The 13,851-nt window shown below is 44.1% G+C and overlaps 1 protein-coding gene across 4 annotated transcripts in view; it reads left to right on the plus strand.

The window, feature by feature from the left end:
- Window positions 1-13,851, plus strand: part of LOC121280521 (NCK-interacting protein with SH3 domain-like) — a 187,594-nt gene that overhangs the window by 38,852 nt on the left and 134,891 nt on the right. Inside the window, exon 7 of one of the 4 annotated variants that reach the window (XM_041192603.1) lies at window positions 1,150-1,338. The exons of the other annotated variants lie outside the window; for them this stretch is intronic. Within the exon in view, the coding sequence (XP_041048537.1) occupies window positions 1,150-1,338 (189 nt within the window). The remainder of the gene's footprint in view (window positions 1-1,149; window positions 1,339-13,851) is intronic. 4 annotated transcript variants of the gene reach the window in all.

The raw sequence follows: 13,851 nt of genomic DNA on the forward strand, positions 1-13,851 counted from the left end.
CCTTCTCACATCCATATTCAGCTGCTTTATCAATGACCTTGCTTCCATCATAAGGTCAGAAGTGGGGATGTTCGCTAATGATTGCAAGATGTTTGACACCATTCGCGACTCCTCACTGAAGCAGTTCAAGACCTGGACAATATCCTGGCTTGGCAAGCGGCAAATAACATTTATGCCACACAAGTGCCAGGCAATGATTATCTTCAAGAAGAGAGAATCCAAGCATCACCCCTTGTTCAGTGGTATTACCATCACTGAATTCCCCACTATCAACATCCTAGGGGTTACCATCGACCAGAAACTGAACTGGGCTAACCATATAAATACTGTGGCTACAAGAGCAGGTCAGAGTAGGTCGTGCGATGAGTAACTCACCCCCTGACTCCCCAAAGCCTGTCCACCATCTACAAGGCATAAGTCAGGAGTGTGATGGAATACTCCCCACTTGCCTGCATGAGTGCAGCTCCCACAGCACTCAAGAAGCTTGACACCATCCAGGACAAAGCAGCCCGCTTGATTGGCACCACATCCACAAACAGTCACTCTCTCCACCACCGATGCACAGTAGCAGCAGTGTGTACCATCAACAAGATGCACTTCAAGAACTCACCAAGGCTCCTTTGACAGCATCTTCCAACTCGACGACCACTACAATCTAGAAGGACAAGGGCAGCAGATAGATAGGAACGTCACCACCTGGAAGTTCCTCTCCAAGTCACTCGCCATCCTGATTTGGAAATATATTGCCGTTCCTTCACTGTTGCTCGGTCAAAATTTTTGAACTCCCTCCCTAATTGTGGGTGTACCTACAGCACATGGACTGCAGTGGTTCAAGAAGGCAGCTCACCACCACCTTCTCAAGGGCAACTAGGGATAGGCAATAAATGCTGGCCCAGCAAGCGAAGCCCACATCCCGTGGATGAATAATTAAAAAAAAAAATTGGTCCATTAAAATAGAATCAATTTGGGATGTTGAATATTGACAATGCTTTGGCTTTCCCCAATGGCAGTGACTGTTTTCTATCTTTTTAATGCCAATTTATTTCAATATATGACATGTATGAATGAAGTTTTTGCACTGTTTTGCATGTTTTGTTTCAAAAGAATATGTACCATCATGGGTAAGTGGTTATGTTCATTTTTATACAGACTGAGCTGCAGGTGAAATTTATAAAGCTGCTGTATCTGGATGGTAAAGCTGATGCTCTATCCCTTTACAAATCTATAAAGAAGTTCTATGTTGAGCACCAAATCTGTCTACAGTCTATGGCCATGATAACAACAAATGGTTCAGCCATTATGATGGGATCGAAAGGGGGTCTTCATGTCAAGCTCAAGGTAAAGTAATTGCAATATTGACTCTTAAAACCCATTGTTTGATCACAATGGGATTTCTATTAGATTAGCAGCCTAGCGATTATTGTTTGATAATTAGTGAATTAGAGATGTTTCATTTTAGTGGTAAATACCTATAATCTTTTGACTGTAAAGTTGAGATTTTTGTGTCTCCAGAGTTTTGAGATGGATCTTCCTTACTCATCTGAGATCCAACATCATGTAGTTTTCGATCTGTTCAATGTGCTAGTATGGCCTAATAATGGAAGGAGGGTGTGATCGTCAACAAAAATCCACTGAGTAGAGAGTAATTGATACAATCCAAATCCATCAATCAACTGAGAATTGAAAGCATGTAGAGGTGGCAAATAAGTAAAACCTTTGTTTCCAATTCAACAGCATTTTGGACTACTTTTTTTCATAATACCACTTTCAAGTATATAGTTATCCAAAGTGTTAATAGCACTTTTTGTACTTGATATCCATCTCTAGAGGTATGGCAGTGCAGCGATTATGTTACTGAGCTAGTAATCCTGAGGTCAGAGCTAATTATCCAGAAGTGTGAATTCAAATCTCACTGTGGCAGTTTGTAAATTTAAATGCAGTTGATAAGACAAATATTTAATAAAAATCTAGTATCCATAGTGATGATCACGGAGCCATCAGATTATTACAAAAACCTAGCTGTTCATTTACGGCCTTTACGGCCTGCTGTCCTCATCGGGTTTGGCTTGTATATGACTCCATACCCACAGTAATGCCTACATGAATGCCTTACGAAATGGCTACAAAGAAGTATAATAAGAATAAAATGGACTGACCACTTGGCTTTGACCTCGACATTGGATTTGGATAAGACAAAAGCACACCCAACTCCGTTCTCCTCAATACCATCAGGGAACCTGTGTCAAAGTTAGGGGAGCTGCTCCATAGACCAGTGAAGCAATAACAATCAATCACATCGGGCATCACACCTCAAACTCCTGTCCCACTGGCAGGATAGATCCACAAAAGGTGGCGACACGCAGTGGTGTATTGATTCCGGACCCCGTGGAGCCTCATGGCACCAGGTCAAACATGGGTAATGATGCCTGATGATTACCACTTATTATCCTCAGCTGATAAACCTGAACTCCTCCATGTCGTACTCCACTTGGAAGAAGCAAGGACACACACATGTACTCTGGGCGGAGGATTTCAATGCTCATCACTAAAAGTGGCTCGGTAGCACCAACATTGGCTGAAAAGACAGTTGCCAGGCTAAGCCAGCATAAAGGAAAAATGTACTAGACCTTATCCTTTAACTGTAAGGGTGCATCTGGCCGTGACAGTATTGGTGGAGTGACCTCGCACAATCCTTGTGGAGATCAAGTCCTGCCTTCACACTGTTATGTAACTTGGCCACTATGCTAAATGGGATAGATTTAGAACAGGTCTATCAGATGAAAACTAGATCACCTACATCAGAATTATATTCAGCTACAATTTGTAACCTCATGTCCTGGCATATCTGTTACTCTGTCATTACCATCAAGCCAGCTGACCAGCCCTGGTTTGATGAGATGTGCAAAAATAGCATGCAGCAGCAGCAGACATATCTAAAAATTAGTTGCCAACCTGTGAGGCTACAACATAGGACCACGTGTCTGCTAAGCAGTGGAGCAGCATGTGATAGACAGAACCAAACCTATTTGTCATAGGTGTTGGATAGTTAAATAACTAATGGGAGGAGGAGACTCCACAAGCATCTTCATCCTCAATGATTGAGCACAGCATGTGAACGCGAAAGGTTGAGCATTTACAATCATCCTTAACCAGAAGTGTCGAGTGTGTGACCCATCTTAGTCTCGTCTGGAGGTTTCTACCTTAACCAATGCCACCCTTACAACCCTTCAATTGATTCTCTCCACATGATATTAGGAAATGGCTGAGTACACTGGATACAGCAAAGCCTAAAGGCATCCTGGCTGCAATAAAGAAAAGAAAGGACTTGCATTTATATATTGCCTTTCAGGGCCACAAGACATCCCAGTACACTTTAACTAATGAAGCAGTTTTGAAGTGTAGTCACTGTTTAATGCAGGAAACACAACAGCCAATTTGCACACAGCAAACTCTCTCAAACAGCAATGTGATGATGACCAGATAATCTGTGTCAGTGATGTTGATTTGGGGGTTGATATTGACAGGAGGGACATGGATTAACTTCTCTGCTTTTCTTTGAATTAATGCCACAGCATCTTTTGCATTTATCTAAGGACAGAGAGGGCCTCGGTTTATCATACCCAAAAGGTGGCATCCCTAATAGTGGAGCACTCCTTCAGTACTGCACTGGAGTGTCAACCTTGACATTCGTGCTCAAGTTTTGGAATAGGACTTGAACCCACAACCGTCTGACTCCGAGACCAGGGTGCTACCAGGCTGACACTGATGAAGACTTCTGTTTCAGAGCGAACTGCCTCTAGCAAATCTGATCCAGTGCAGCTACAATACTGGTATCTATCCAACAAAGTGGGAAAATTGCTCAGTTATGTCCAAACAAAAATTCAATCTGGCGGATAACAGCCCCATCAGCCTACTCTCAATTACCAGCAAAATGAAGGAAGATACCATCAACAAAACAACAATACTAAGAAAAGGTGTTTCTTTGGTAAAAGAGCTACCTGGTAATTGCATTAACCTGCTCACTGCCCAGTTTGGGTTTCACTAGGACCTCTTTACTCTGTGCCCCTGTTTACAGCCTTGGTCCAAGCATGGACAAAAGAGCTGAATTCCTGAGGTGAGTTGAGAGTGACTGCCCTTGACATCAAAGCAGCGTCTGACTGAGCGTGGCATCAAAGAGCCCTAGTCAAATTGAAGTCAATGGGAATAAGGGGAAAAAACTCTCCACTGGTTGGAGCCATACCTAACATGAAGGAAGCCAATTATCGCGGTCACAGGACATCACTGCAGGAGTTCCTCAGGGTAGCGTACTAGGCATAGCCATCTTCAGCTGCTTCATCTTAAGGTCAGAGTAGCAATGTTTCCTGATTGCACAGCATTCAGTTCCGTTCACAGTTCCTCAGATAATGAAGCAGTCTGTGCTTGTATTCAGTAAAACCTGGATAACATTCAGGCTTGGGCAAGTAACAAGTGCCAGGCAATTTCCAACAAGACAGAGTTGAACCACCTCCCCATGACATTCAAAGACATTATCTAATTTCCCACTATCAACAACCTCTGGGTCGCCGCTGACCCAAAACGTAACTGGACCAGTTGCATAAGGCAGATCAGAGGCTGCAAGTCATTGGCTCACTTCCAGACTCCCTGTCCACCATCTACAAGGCACAAGTCACGAGTGTGATGGAATACTTCCCACTTGCCTGGATGAGTGCAGCTCCATCAACACTCAAGAAGCTTAACATCATCCAGGACAAAGCAGCCCCACTTGATCCACCACCTTAAACATTCACTCCTTCCACCACTGGTACACTGGCTGCAGTGTGCACCATCTACAAGGTATAATGCAGAAAATCATCAAGGCCTCTTTGAAAGCAACTCTGAAAACCTGAAGTTCTAGATTGCTAGAAGGATAAAGGCAGCAGGCACATCGCTTCCAAGCTCCCCTCCAAATCTCTCACCATCCGAACTTGGACATATATTGCCGTTCCTTCGTTGTTGCTGGGTCAAAATCCTACCAGCATTATGGAAGCATCTTCATCATGTGACTGCAAAGGTCCGAGAAACCAGTTGACTACCATCTCTCTAGGTTTATTAGGGATAGGGCCACATCTCTAAAATGGATGCATTTGGTTTTTAAAAGTACGATCATTGAAAATTCAAATTCATATGCTTCCTGTCCTCCTAGTTACATTGTGAATAAAATTTATCTTCGAGTATCTTAAAATTTGAAGATAAACTGTCTCTATGTTGGAACATAAAGCATAAGACAAGAAAGATCATGTGTCCATTTGTTTTATAGACTATCTGATTCACACTAACTCCTGAGGAAGAGTGTCTGTCCTTGCCTGTAAAATTAAATTGAGATAGGTTGTAGAATGTTCCTCCAGTCTTAAAAACAGCCTTTTGATCCCAGCAGCTTAGCGCCTGGATGAGTGTAGCTCCAACACTCAGAAGCCATGACGCTATGCAGGACAATCTGCCTGCTTGATTGACAGCCCACTAACCACTTTAAACATTCACTTCCTGCACTACTGATGTATTGTGGCAGCAGTGTGCACCAAATACAAGATGCACTGCAGCAACTTGACAAGGCTGCCTCAACAGCACCTTTCAAACCCGTGACCTCTACCACCTCACAAGGGCAGCAGAGGCATGGGAGCACCACCACCTCTAAGTCCCTCTCCAAGCCACATACTATCCTGACTTGGAACTATCTTGCCATTCCTCCTCTGTCACTGGGTCAAAACCCTGAAACTCCCTCCCTAACACCTACACCACATGGACTGCAGAGGTTCAAGGCAGCTCGTCACTACCTCTCAACAGCAATCAGGGATGGGCAATAAATATCTGCCCTTCCCAGCAAGGTCCATATTCCATGACTAAAAAAAGGCAGCTCCAACTTTCACACAGTATTCAATCATCTCGATGACCTTGTTCTCCAAGTTTTCTTGCAAACCGATTCTTAGTGCACACTGGGGATTAGACCTCAGAATTCACAATCTTACCACCCTTGGTAAAGTGCTTGCTTGAACATGTGCTTTGTGCTAAATAATGGTTTTTAATTCAGAGGCTGGAAACCTGAATTGAACTTTTGAAACAGAATTTTTAAAAACAGAGACCAAAATTATTTGAACACTCAGTTAAAGATGGCTAACCCCAATTTACATTACTATACATTCCACATTCCAATTCATTGGAGTGCAATCAGTCTGCAAAACCCATCAAAGATGATGACTTTAGGGGCATGTGATGGAGTTGTATCTCTTGTCTCTTTGCAAGGCATCTATGGCAATACCTGTTGGACATGGGCCATTAAGATTAGTCGCTTGGACAGTGGGACCCTGGTTAAGTTAGCTTCCAGACAGGAGCTGATAAGTCACCTTTGGAATACACAGACAGTGTCTTTTTTAATTGCTCTGGCAGTTGGAGAAGGAAGGGCGCATGACAAGCCAACCCTTTGTCTGTTTTAAGCACAATTCCTCAGCAGAACTGAGGCTAAGCAGCTTGGGGGAGAAGACCTAAGTGGGGTCCCTCCTACCTTCTTTCTGCAACCCACCTGGTAACCTTTGAGCCCTGTTTGCTGGATCTGATCATCCAAAGATGCCCTGCTGCAGATGGATATGCTTGCACAGGAACAGGAGAGTGAGGCACAGCCAGAGTGGGTATTCGGAATTTGGTGCAAAGCGGGAATTCGGGGCACAGGGGACGAGATGATCTTTGCATTTTTTCCTTGCTAACCAACTTCTTAAATCTTCAGAGCGTGCTGCAGCAGGAGACGCTACAAGGGAAAGGAATCATTGGTAAGTAGTGGGTAAGGTATTTACTACTTTAATCATTTTAGTTTAAGGTCTTTTTGTGGTTTACAGTTTGTATACTCGACAGTAACGAGGATCAGGAAAGAAAGACCCTAGAGTAATTGACTTAAAAGGTTTAATTTAAAGGGATAAGTCATGGCAGGAGCGCTCAAAGCTGTGGTGTGCTCCTCGTGCTCCATGTGGGAAGTGGGGACTTTTCCAGTGCCCGGGATCAGCATGTGTGCAGGAAGTGTGTCCAGCTGCAGCTCCTGGAAGCTCAGGTTTCAGAGCTGGAACGGCGGCTGGGGACACTGTGGAGCATCCGTGAATCTGAAAGCATTGTAGATAGCACGTTTAGAGAGGTGGTCATACCGCAGATGAAGGAAAGGAATGTGTGACCACCAGGTGGTCCAAGAGAAACATGCAGGTAGTTCAGGAGTCCCCTGGGGTCCCGATCGGAAATCGATATTCCGTTTTGGAGGCTGATGAGGACACTGCCTCCTCCAGGGAGTACAGACATAGCCAAGCTTCTGGCACCACAAGCAGCCTGTTTGTACAGGAAGGGAGGAAGAGCAATAATAATAGGGGATTCTACAGTCAGGGGAACAGATAGGCGCTACTGTGGCTGTCAATGTGGCTGCAGGATGGTATGTTGCCTCCCTGGTGCCAGGGTCCGGAATGTTACTGAACGGCTGCAGGGCACTCTGAAGGGGGAGGGTGATAAGGCAGAGGTCATGGTACATGTTGGTACCAATGACATAGGTAGAAAGAGGGATGAGGTCTTTCATCAAGAATTCAGGGAGTGAGGCAGTAGACTAAAAAGCCTTTCGAGTTGTAATCTCTGGATTACTCCCAGTGCCACGTGCTAGCGAGCTCAGAAATAGGAGAATAGCACAGATGAATACGTGGCTTAAGAGTTGGTGCAGGAGGGACGGTTTTAGATTCCTGGATCACTAGGACCATTTCTGGGGAAGGTGGGACCTCTACAAGCGGGACGGTCTACATTTGAACCAGAGCAGGACTAACATCCTTGCGGGCGGGTCTGCTAGTGCTGTTGGAAGGAGTTTAAACTAATTCACCAGGGGGAGGGGACACAGAATGTTAGCAGAATAAGGACACACCATAATACAGTAAAACAATCAAGTCAGAGGGAGTACAGCTGCATTAAGTTTCAAGGGAGTAAGGCAAGGCTGGATGGCATCTACTTTAATGCCAGGAGTATTACAGATAAAACGGATGAGTTAATGGTGAGGATTGACATTTGGAATTGTGATGTAGTAGCCATCACTGAGACATGGTTGATGGAGGGGCAGGATTGGCAGGTCAACATTCCGGGATACAGAATCTTCAGGCAAGACAGGGGAGGGGGTAAAATAGGAGGATGCGTTGCATTATTAGTTAAGGAGTCAGTTACTGTAGTAAGGGGAGATGATATCTTGGAGGGGGCATCGAATGAAGCTTTGTGGGTAGAGCTTAGGAATAAAAAAGGGGCAACCACATTATTAGGTGTTTATTATAGACCCCCAGATAGTCAGCAGGAAATTGAGGAGCAAATATGTGCACAATTTGCAGAGGTGTGTAAAAACAATAACAATAGGGTAATTATATTAGGTGATTTCAACTTTCCCAACATTAATTGGGATAGACATAGTGTTAAGGGCTTGGATGAAATGAATTTCTTGAAATGTGTACAGGAGAACTTTTTAGGTCAATATGTAGAGGGTCCAACAAGGGATGGCGCAGTGCTGGACCTAATTCTGGGGAATGAAGCCGGACAGGTGGCTGAGGTGGTGGTGGGTGAGCATTTTAACGATAGCGACCGCAACATGGTAAATTTGTTATGGACGAAGAAATAGACAAGTTGCAAAAAAATGTTTTGGATTGGGGGAGAGCGGATTTTAGTAAAATAAGGCAGGATCTGGCCAAGGTAGACTGGGAACAGTTACTTGTGGGGAAATGTACAGAGGAACAGTGAGGAGTGTTCAAAAGGAAATGGGGAGGGTACAGGCTCAACATGTTCCCTCTAGGGTGATAGGAAGGAGTAGCAAGCCCAGAGAACCATGGATGACCAGAGATATTCAGGTTACGTTGAGAAGGAAAAGAGAGGCATTTAGCAGGTACAAGGGAAGCAAATCAGCAGAGGCATTAGTGGAGTACAGACAGTGCAGAGTGGAGCTTAAGAAAGCAATTAGGAGAGCAAAGAGGGGATATGAGAAAGCTCTGGCTGTTAAAATAGGGAAAATCCCAAGATATTCTATAAATATATCAATGGGAGGAGGATAGCCAGGAAAAGAGTAGGGTCCATAAGGGGCAGAGGGGGCAATCTATGGTGGAGCCAGAGGACATCGCTAGATTGTTGAATGAATACTTCACGTCTGTCTTCACTCAAGAGAATGAGGATGAAGGTATCGAACTCTGGGAGAGAGACTGTGAGGTTCTTAAGCAAATAAGTATAGGGAGTGACAAGGCATTGGAGGTATTGGCAGGCTTAAAAGTGGACAAATCTCCAAGTGCAGATGATTTGTGTCCCAGAATGCTGAGGGAAGCAAGGGAGGAGATCGCAGGGGCTCTGACCCGAATTTTTAATTCCTCTCTGGCCACGGGGGAGGTGCCAGAGGACTGGAGAACAGCTAATGTGGTTCCGCTATTTAAGAAGGGTTGTAGAGATAAGCCAGGGAACTACAGACCAGTGAGTCTCATGTCAGTGGTAGGGAAACTATTGGAGAAAATTATGAAGGAGAGTATCTATCTCCACTTGGGGAGGCAAGGTTTGATCAGGTGTAGTCAGCATGGCTTTGTCAGAGGGAGGTCAAGCCTAACAAATTTGATTGAATTTTTTGAGGAAGTGACCAGGTGTGTAGATGAGGGTAGTGTAGTTGATAACAAAAACAGAATTACCTGGAAAAACTCAGCAGGTCTGGCAGCATCGGCGGAGAAGAAAAGAGTTGACGTTTCGAGTCCTCATGACCCTTCGACAGAACTTGAGTTCGAGTCCAGGAAAGAGCTGAAATATAAGCTGGTTTAAGGTGTGTGTGTGGGGGGCGGAGAGATAGAGAGACAGAGAGGTGGAGGGGGTTGGTGTGGTTGTAGCGACAAACAAGCAGTGATAGAAGCAGATCATCAAAAGATGTCAACAACAATAGTACAATAGAACACATAGGTGTTAAAGTTAAAGTTGGTGATATTATCTAAACGAATGTGCTAATTAAGAATGGATGGTAGGGCACTCAAGGTATAGCTCTAGTGGGTTTTTTTTTTATATAATGGAAATAGGTGGGAAAAGGAAAATCTTTATAATTTATTGGGAAAAAAAAGAAGGGGGAAACAGAAAGGGGGTGGGGATGGGGGAGGGGACTCACGACCTAAAGTTGTTGAATTCAATATTCAGTCCGGAAGGCTGTAAAGTCCCTAGTCGGAAGATGATGTGTAGTGTAGTTGATGTAGTTTATATGGATTTCAGCAAAGCCTTTGACAAGGTCCCACATTGGAGACTTTTAAAGAAGGCAAAGGCACATGGGATACAGGGTAATTTGATGAGGTGGATTCAAAATTGGCTTAGTTGTAGGAGACAGAGGGGTGATGTCAGAAGGATGCTTTAGTGACTGGAAGCCAGTGTCCAGTGGTGTACCACGGGAATCTGTGCTCGGCCCTCTATTATTTGTCATTTCTATAAACGAAATAGATGACAATGTGGGGTGTAGGATTAGTAAGTTTGCGGATGACACAAAGATTGGCTGAGTGGTTAACAGTGAGGTTGAGTGTCTTGGGCTACAGGAAGATATAGATAGGATGGTCAAATGGGCAGATAAGTGGCAGATGGAATTTAACCCTGAAAAGTGTGAGGTGATACACTTTGGAAGGAATAATTTGACAAGGAAGCATTCAATGAACGGCATGGCACGAGGAAGTTCTGAGGAACAAAGGGATCTTGGCGTGTGTGTCCATAGATCTCTGAATGCAGAGGAGTATGTTAGTGGGGTGGTGAAAAAGGCATATGGGACACTTGTCTTTATCAATCGAGGCATAGGTTACAAAAGTAGGGAGGTCATGTTGGAGTTGTATAGAACTTTGGTGAGGCCACAGCTGGAGTACTGTGTGCAGTTCTGGTGCCACATTATAGGAAGGATGTAATTGCACTGGAGGGTGTGCAGAGGAGATTCACCAGGATGTTGCCTGGGATGAAACATTTAAGTTATTAAGAGAGGTTGGATAGAATTGGGTTGTTTTTGTTGGAGCAGAGAAGACTGAGGGGTGACCTGATCGAGGTGTACAAGATTATGAGGGGCATGGACAGGGTGGATAGGGAGCAGCTGTTCCCCTTAGTTGAAGGGTCAGTCACAAGGGGAGATAAGTTCAAGGTGAGGGACAGGAGGTTTAAGGGAGGATGTGAGGAAAAACTTTTTTACCCAGAGGGTGGTGACGGCCTAGAATGCGCTGCCTGGGAGGGTGGTGGAGGTGGGGTGCCTCACCTCCTTAAAAAAAAAGTACCTGGATGAGCACTTGGCGCGTCTTAACATTCAAGGCTATGGTCCAAGTGCTGGTAAATAGGATTAGGTAGGTAGGTCAGGTGTTTCTCACGTGTCGGTGCAGACTTGTTGGGCCGAAGGACCTCTTCTGCGCTATGATTCTGTGAAAAGAAGCCAACCCAACACTAGAGTCACCCAAAAAAACTACCAACTCAGTTGCCTACATCTTTATATTGGAAGCATCGCATTCAGCCTGAAGTCAGCTGAGACACTAAACTACAAACAGTATAATATTACTTTCTGGATTACTTTACTTTATAGACACCAATTTGGCCAACCTACCCTACCCCACTCGTGCGTGTGTGAGAATGTCAGTGTGTATTTTATTAACTTACATTGGTTTAACTAAAATAAAATTAACCTTTTTTCTTAAACTCAAGATGTCCTATTGGTCCTTTTATGATCACAGCATGTAAACATGTCCTCCCCCTGTTCTGGACCCCCCCCGCCCTTCCCCACAGTGTGGATGTATGCTACTTTATTAAAGTCACTTAACTAAACTGATCAAGTGAAAGGGTGAGCACTGGCTAAATGTTCTTAATTACATTACTGTGCCTTTATTGAGCATTGCCCACTTTTCCAGAGTGGTGGTACCAATTCTCATGAACCGCAATCCTAAGCTGTGCCTGCTTAAACGCCAGTTGACCATACGCCTGTTTGGTGTAAGCCCACTGCAGTGCACTGAGTGTTGTAGTGGTACTGGAAAGCATGCACACCTATACATGTTTGTAGGAGTAGTTCTGGTGCAAATTGGCGCAGTTGGAGAAAGGTGCACTGCAAGTAGGCTGAAGGGAGGAGATGATGTACCCAACCACTGAATAACAATTAGCTATTACCAGCATTTGATTGCACATGGTCCTGTAATAGAATTCTCGCTCTTCATTGTGAAGAAATACCTCCTGATAACTTTCACATTTACCTTTTGCATTCCCTTTTACAATTGTGCACCCCTCTGCCTCAGGGCTGACAAATGGTAGGTGGAATTTAATACAAAGAAATGAGAGCTGATGCATTTTGGCGGAAGGGGTAGGGAGCGGCAATATACACTTAATGGCACAGTTCTAAAGAGCGTGCAGAGACACAGGGACTTGGGGGTTCACATGCACAGACCTTTGAAGTTGGCAGGACATATTGAGAGAGTGGTTAGCAAAGCATGTTGGATCTTGGACCTCAAATAGAGAGGTATTGAGTACAAAAGCAGGGAAATTATGCTGAACCTTTTATAAAACTGGTTAGGCCCCAACTAGAGTATTCCATCCAGTTATAGCCACCACACTTTAGGGAGGATCTCAGAGTTCTTGAGAAAATGCAGAGGAGATTTGTCAGAATGCTTCCAGTGATGTGAGATTTCAGCTACAGGGTCAGTTTGGAGAATCTGCACTTGTGCTCCTTTTGAAAGACTTGATAGGTTTGTACAAGATTATGACAGATTTAGACAACGTTGATGCAGAAAACTGTTTGCATTCGCTGATGGTATGAGGACCAGGGGGCATAGATTTAAGGCTTTGGTTAGGAGATGACGGGGAATATGAGGAAGTACGTTTTTACACAGTGAGTGGTAATGACCTGGAACTCGCTGCCCACGAGGGTGGTGAAAATGGAGATGATTAATGATTTCAAAAGGTAATTGGATGGACACATGAAGGAAATAAAATTGCAGAGCTATGGGGACGGACTGGATTGCTCTTCAGGGGGCCAACATGGTCTCGATGAGCTGAATGGCCATGTGTTCCGTAATGGCTCTCACTCCATCACTACTCAGTTTCCTTTCAAGATTGAAAAGCCTTTTTTTTCAGTCAATCCTCATAATTGAGCCTTTGCTTCAATGATCATCTTTGTGGTTATCTTCTGCACTCCAATTCTTCAATGCTTCTTTAAGCCTTCTTCGAATCCACTCTATCCTGGTATAGTGCCAGCTATATTTTTGCCAATGGGTTTCTAAGTACAAATTGTTGGTGCAAATGAGAAAATTTGTTATCTCAACAAAGACCTGGAGCATTGTGTCCAATTCTGGGCATCTTCAGGCAGAATGTTCAGGCCTTGGAGATGGTACAGAGCCTATTTACCAGAGTGATGTAAGGGATGAGGGCCTTCAGTTAAGAGGAAAGACCAGAGAAGCTGGGATTATTGGTCTCTGCGCAGAGCAAGTTCAGGGAGATTTAATAGAGGTGTTCAAAATCATGAACGAGGGAAACAATTTCCTCTGGCAAGAAGGCTGGTAACCTGAGGAGACAGATTTTAAATAATTGGTAAAAGAAGTCGAAGTTGAGAATTTTGAGCAATGATCCAGAAATAGCTATCTAAAAGGATGGTTGAAGCAGTTTTCAGTATAACTTTTAAAAGAATTGGATAATAAAATAAAAATTTGCAGGGTTTGCAGGCAAAGAGCAGGGTGTGCGACAAGTTGCTAATTCTTGCATAGAGCTGCTACAGTCACAATGAGCTAAATGTCTGCCTCCTATGCTGTATGGTATTATGATTTGCCTAAACCTTTTGGCAGAGAAAAGAAAAATAGGTTAAAAGGTCCCCTGCGC

This window comes from Carcharodon carcharias, chromosome 7 (genome assembly GCF_017639515.1).
Source record: "Carcharodon carcharias isolate sCarCar2 chromosome 7, sCarCar2.pri, whole genome shotgun sequence".
Classification (NCBI taxonomy): Eukaryota; Metazoa; Chordata; class Chondrichthyes; order Lamniformes; family Lamnidae; genus Carcharodon; species Carcharodon carcharias.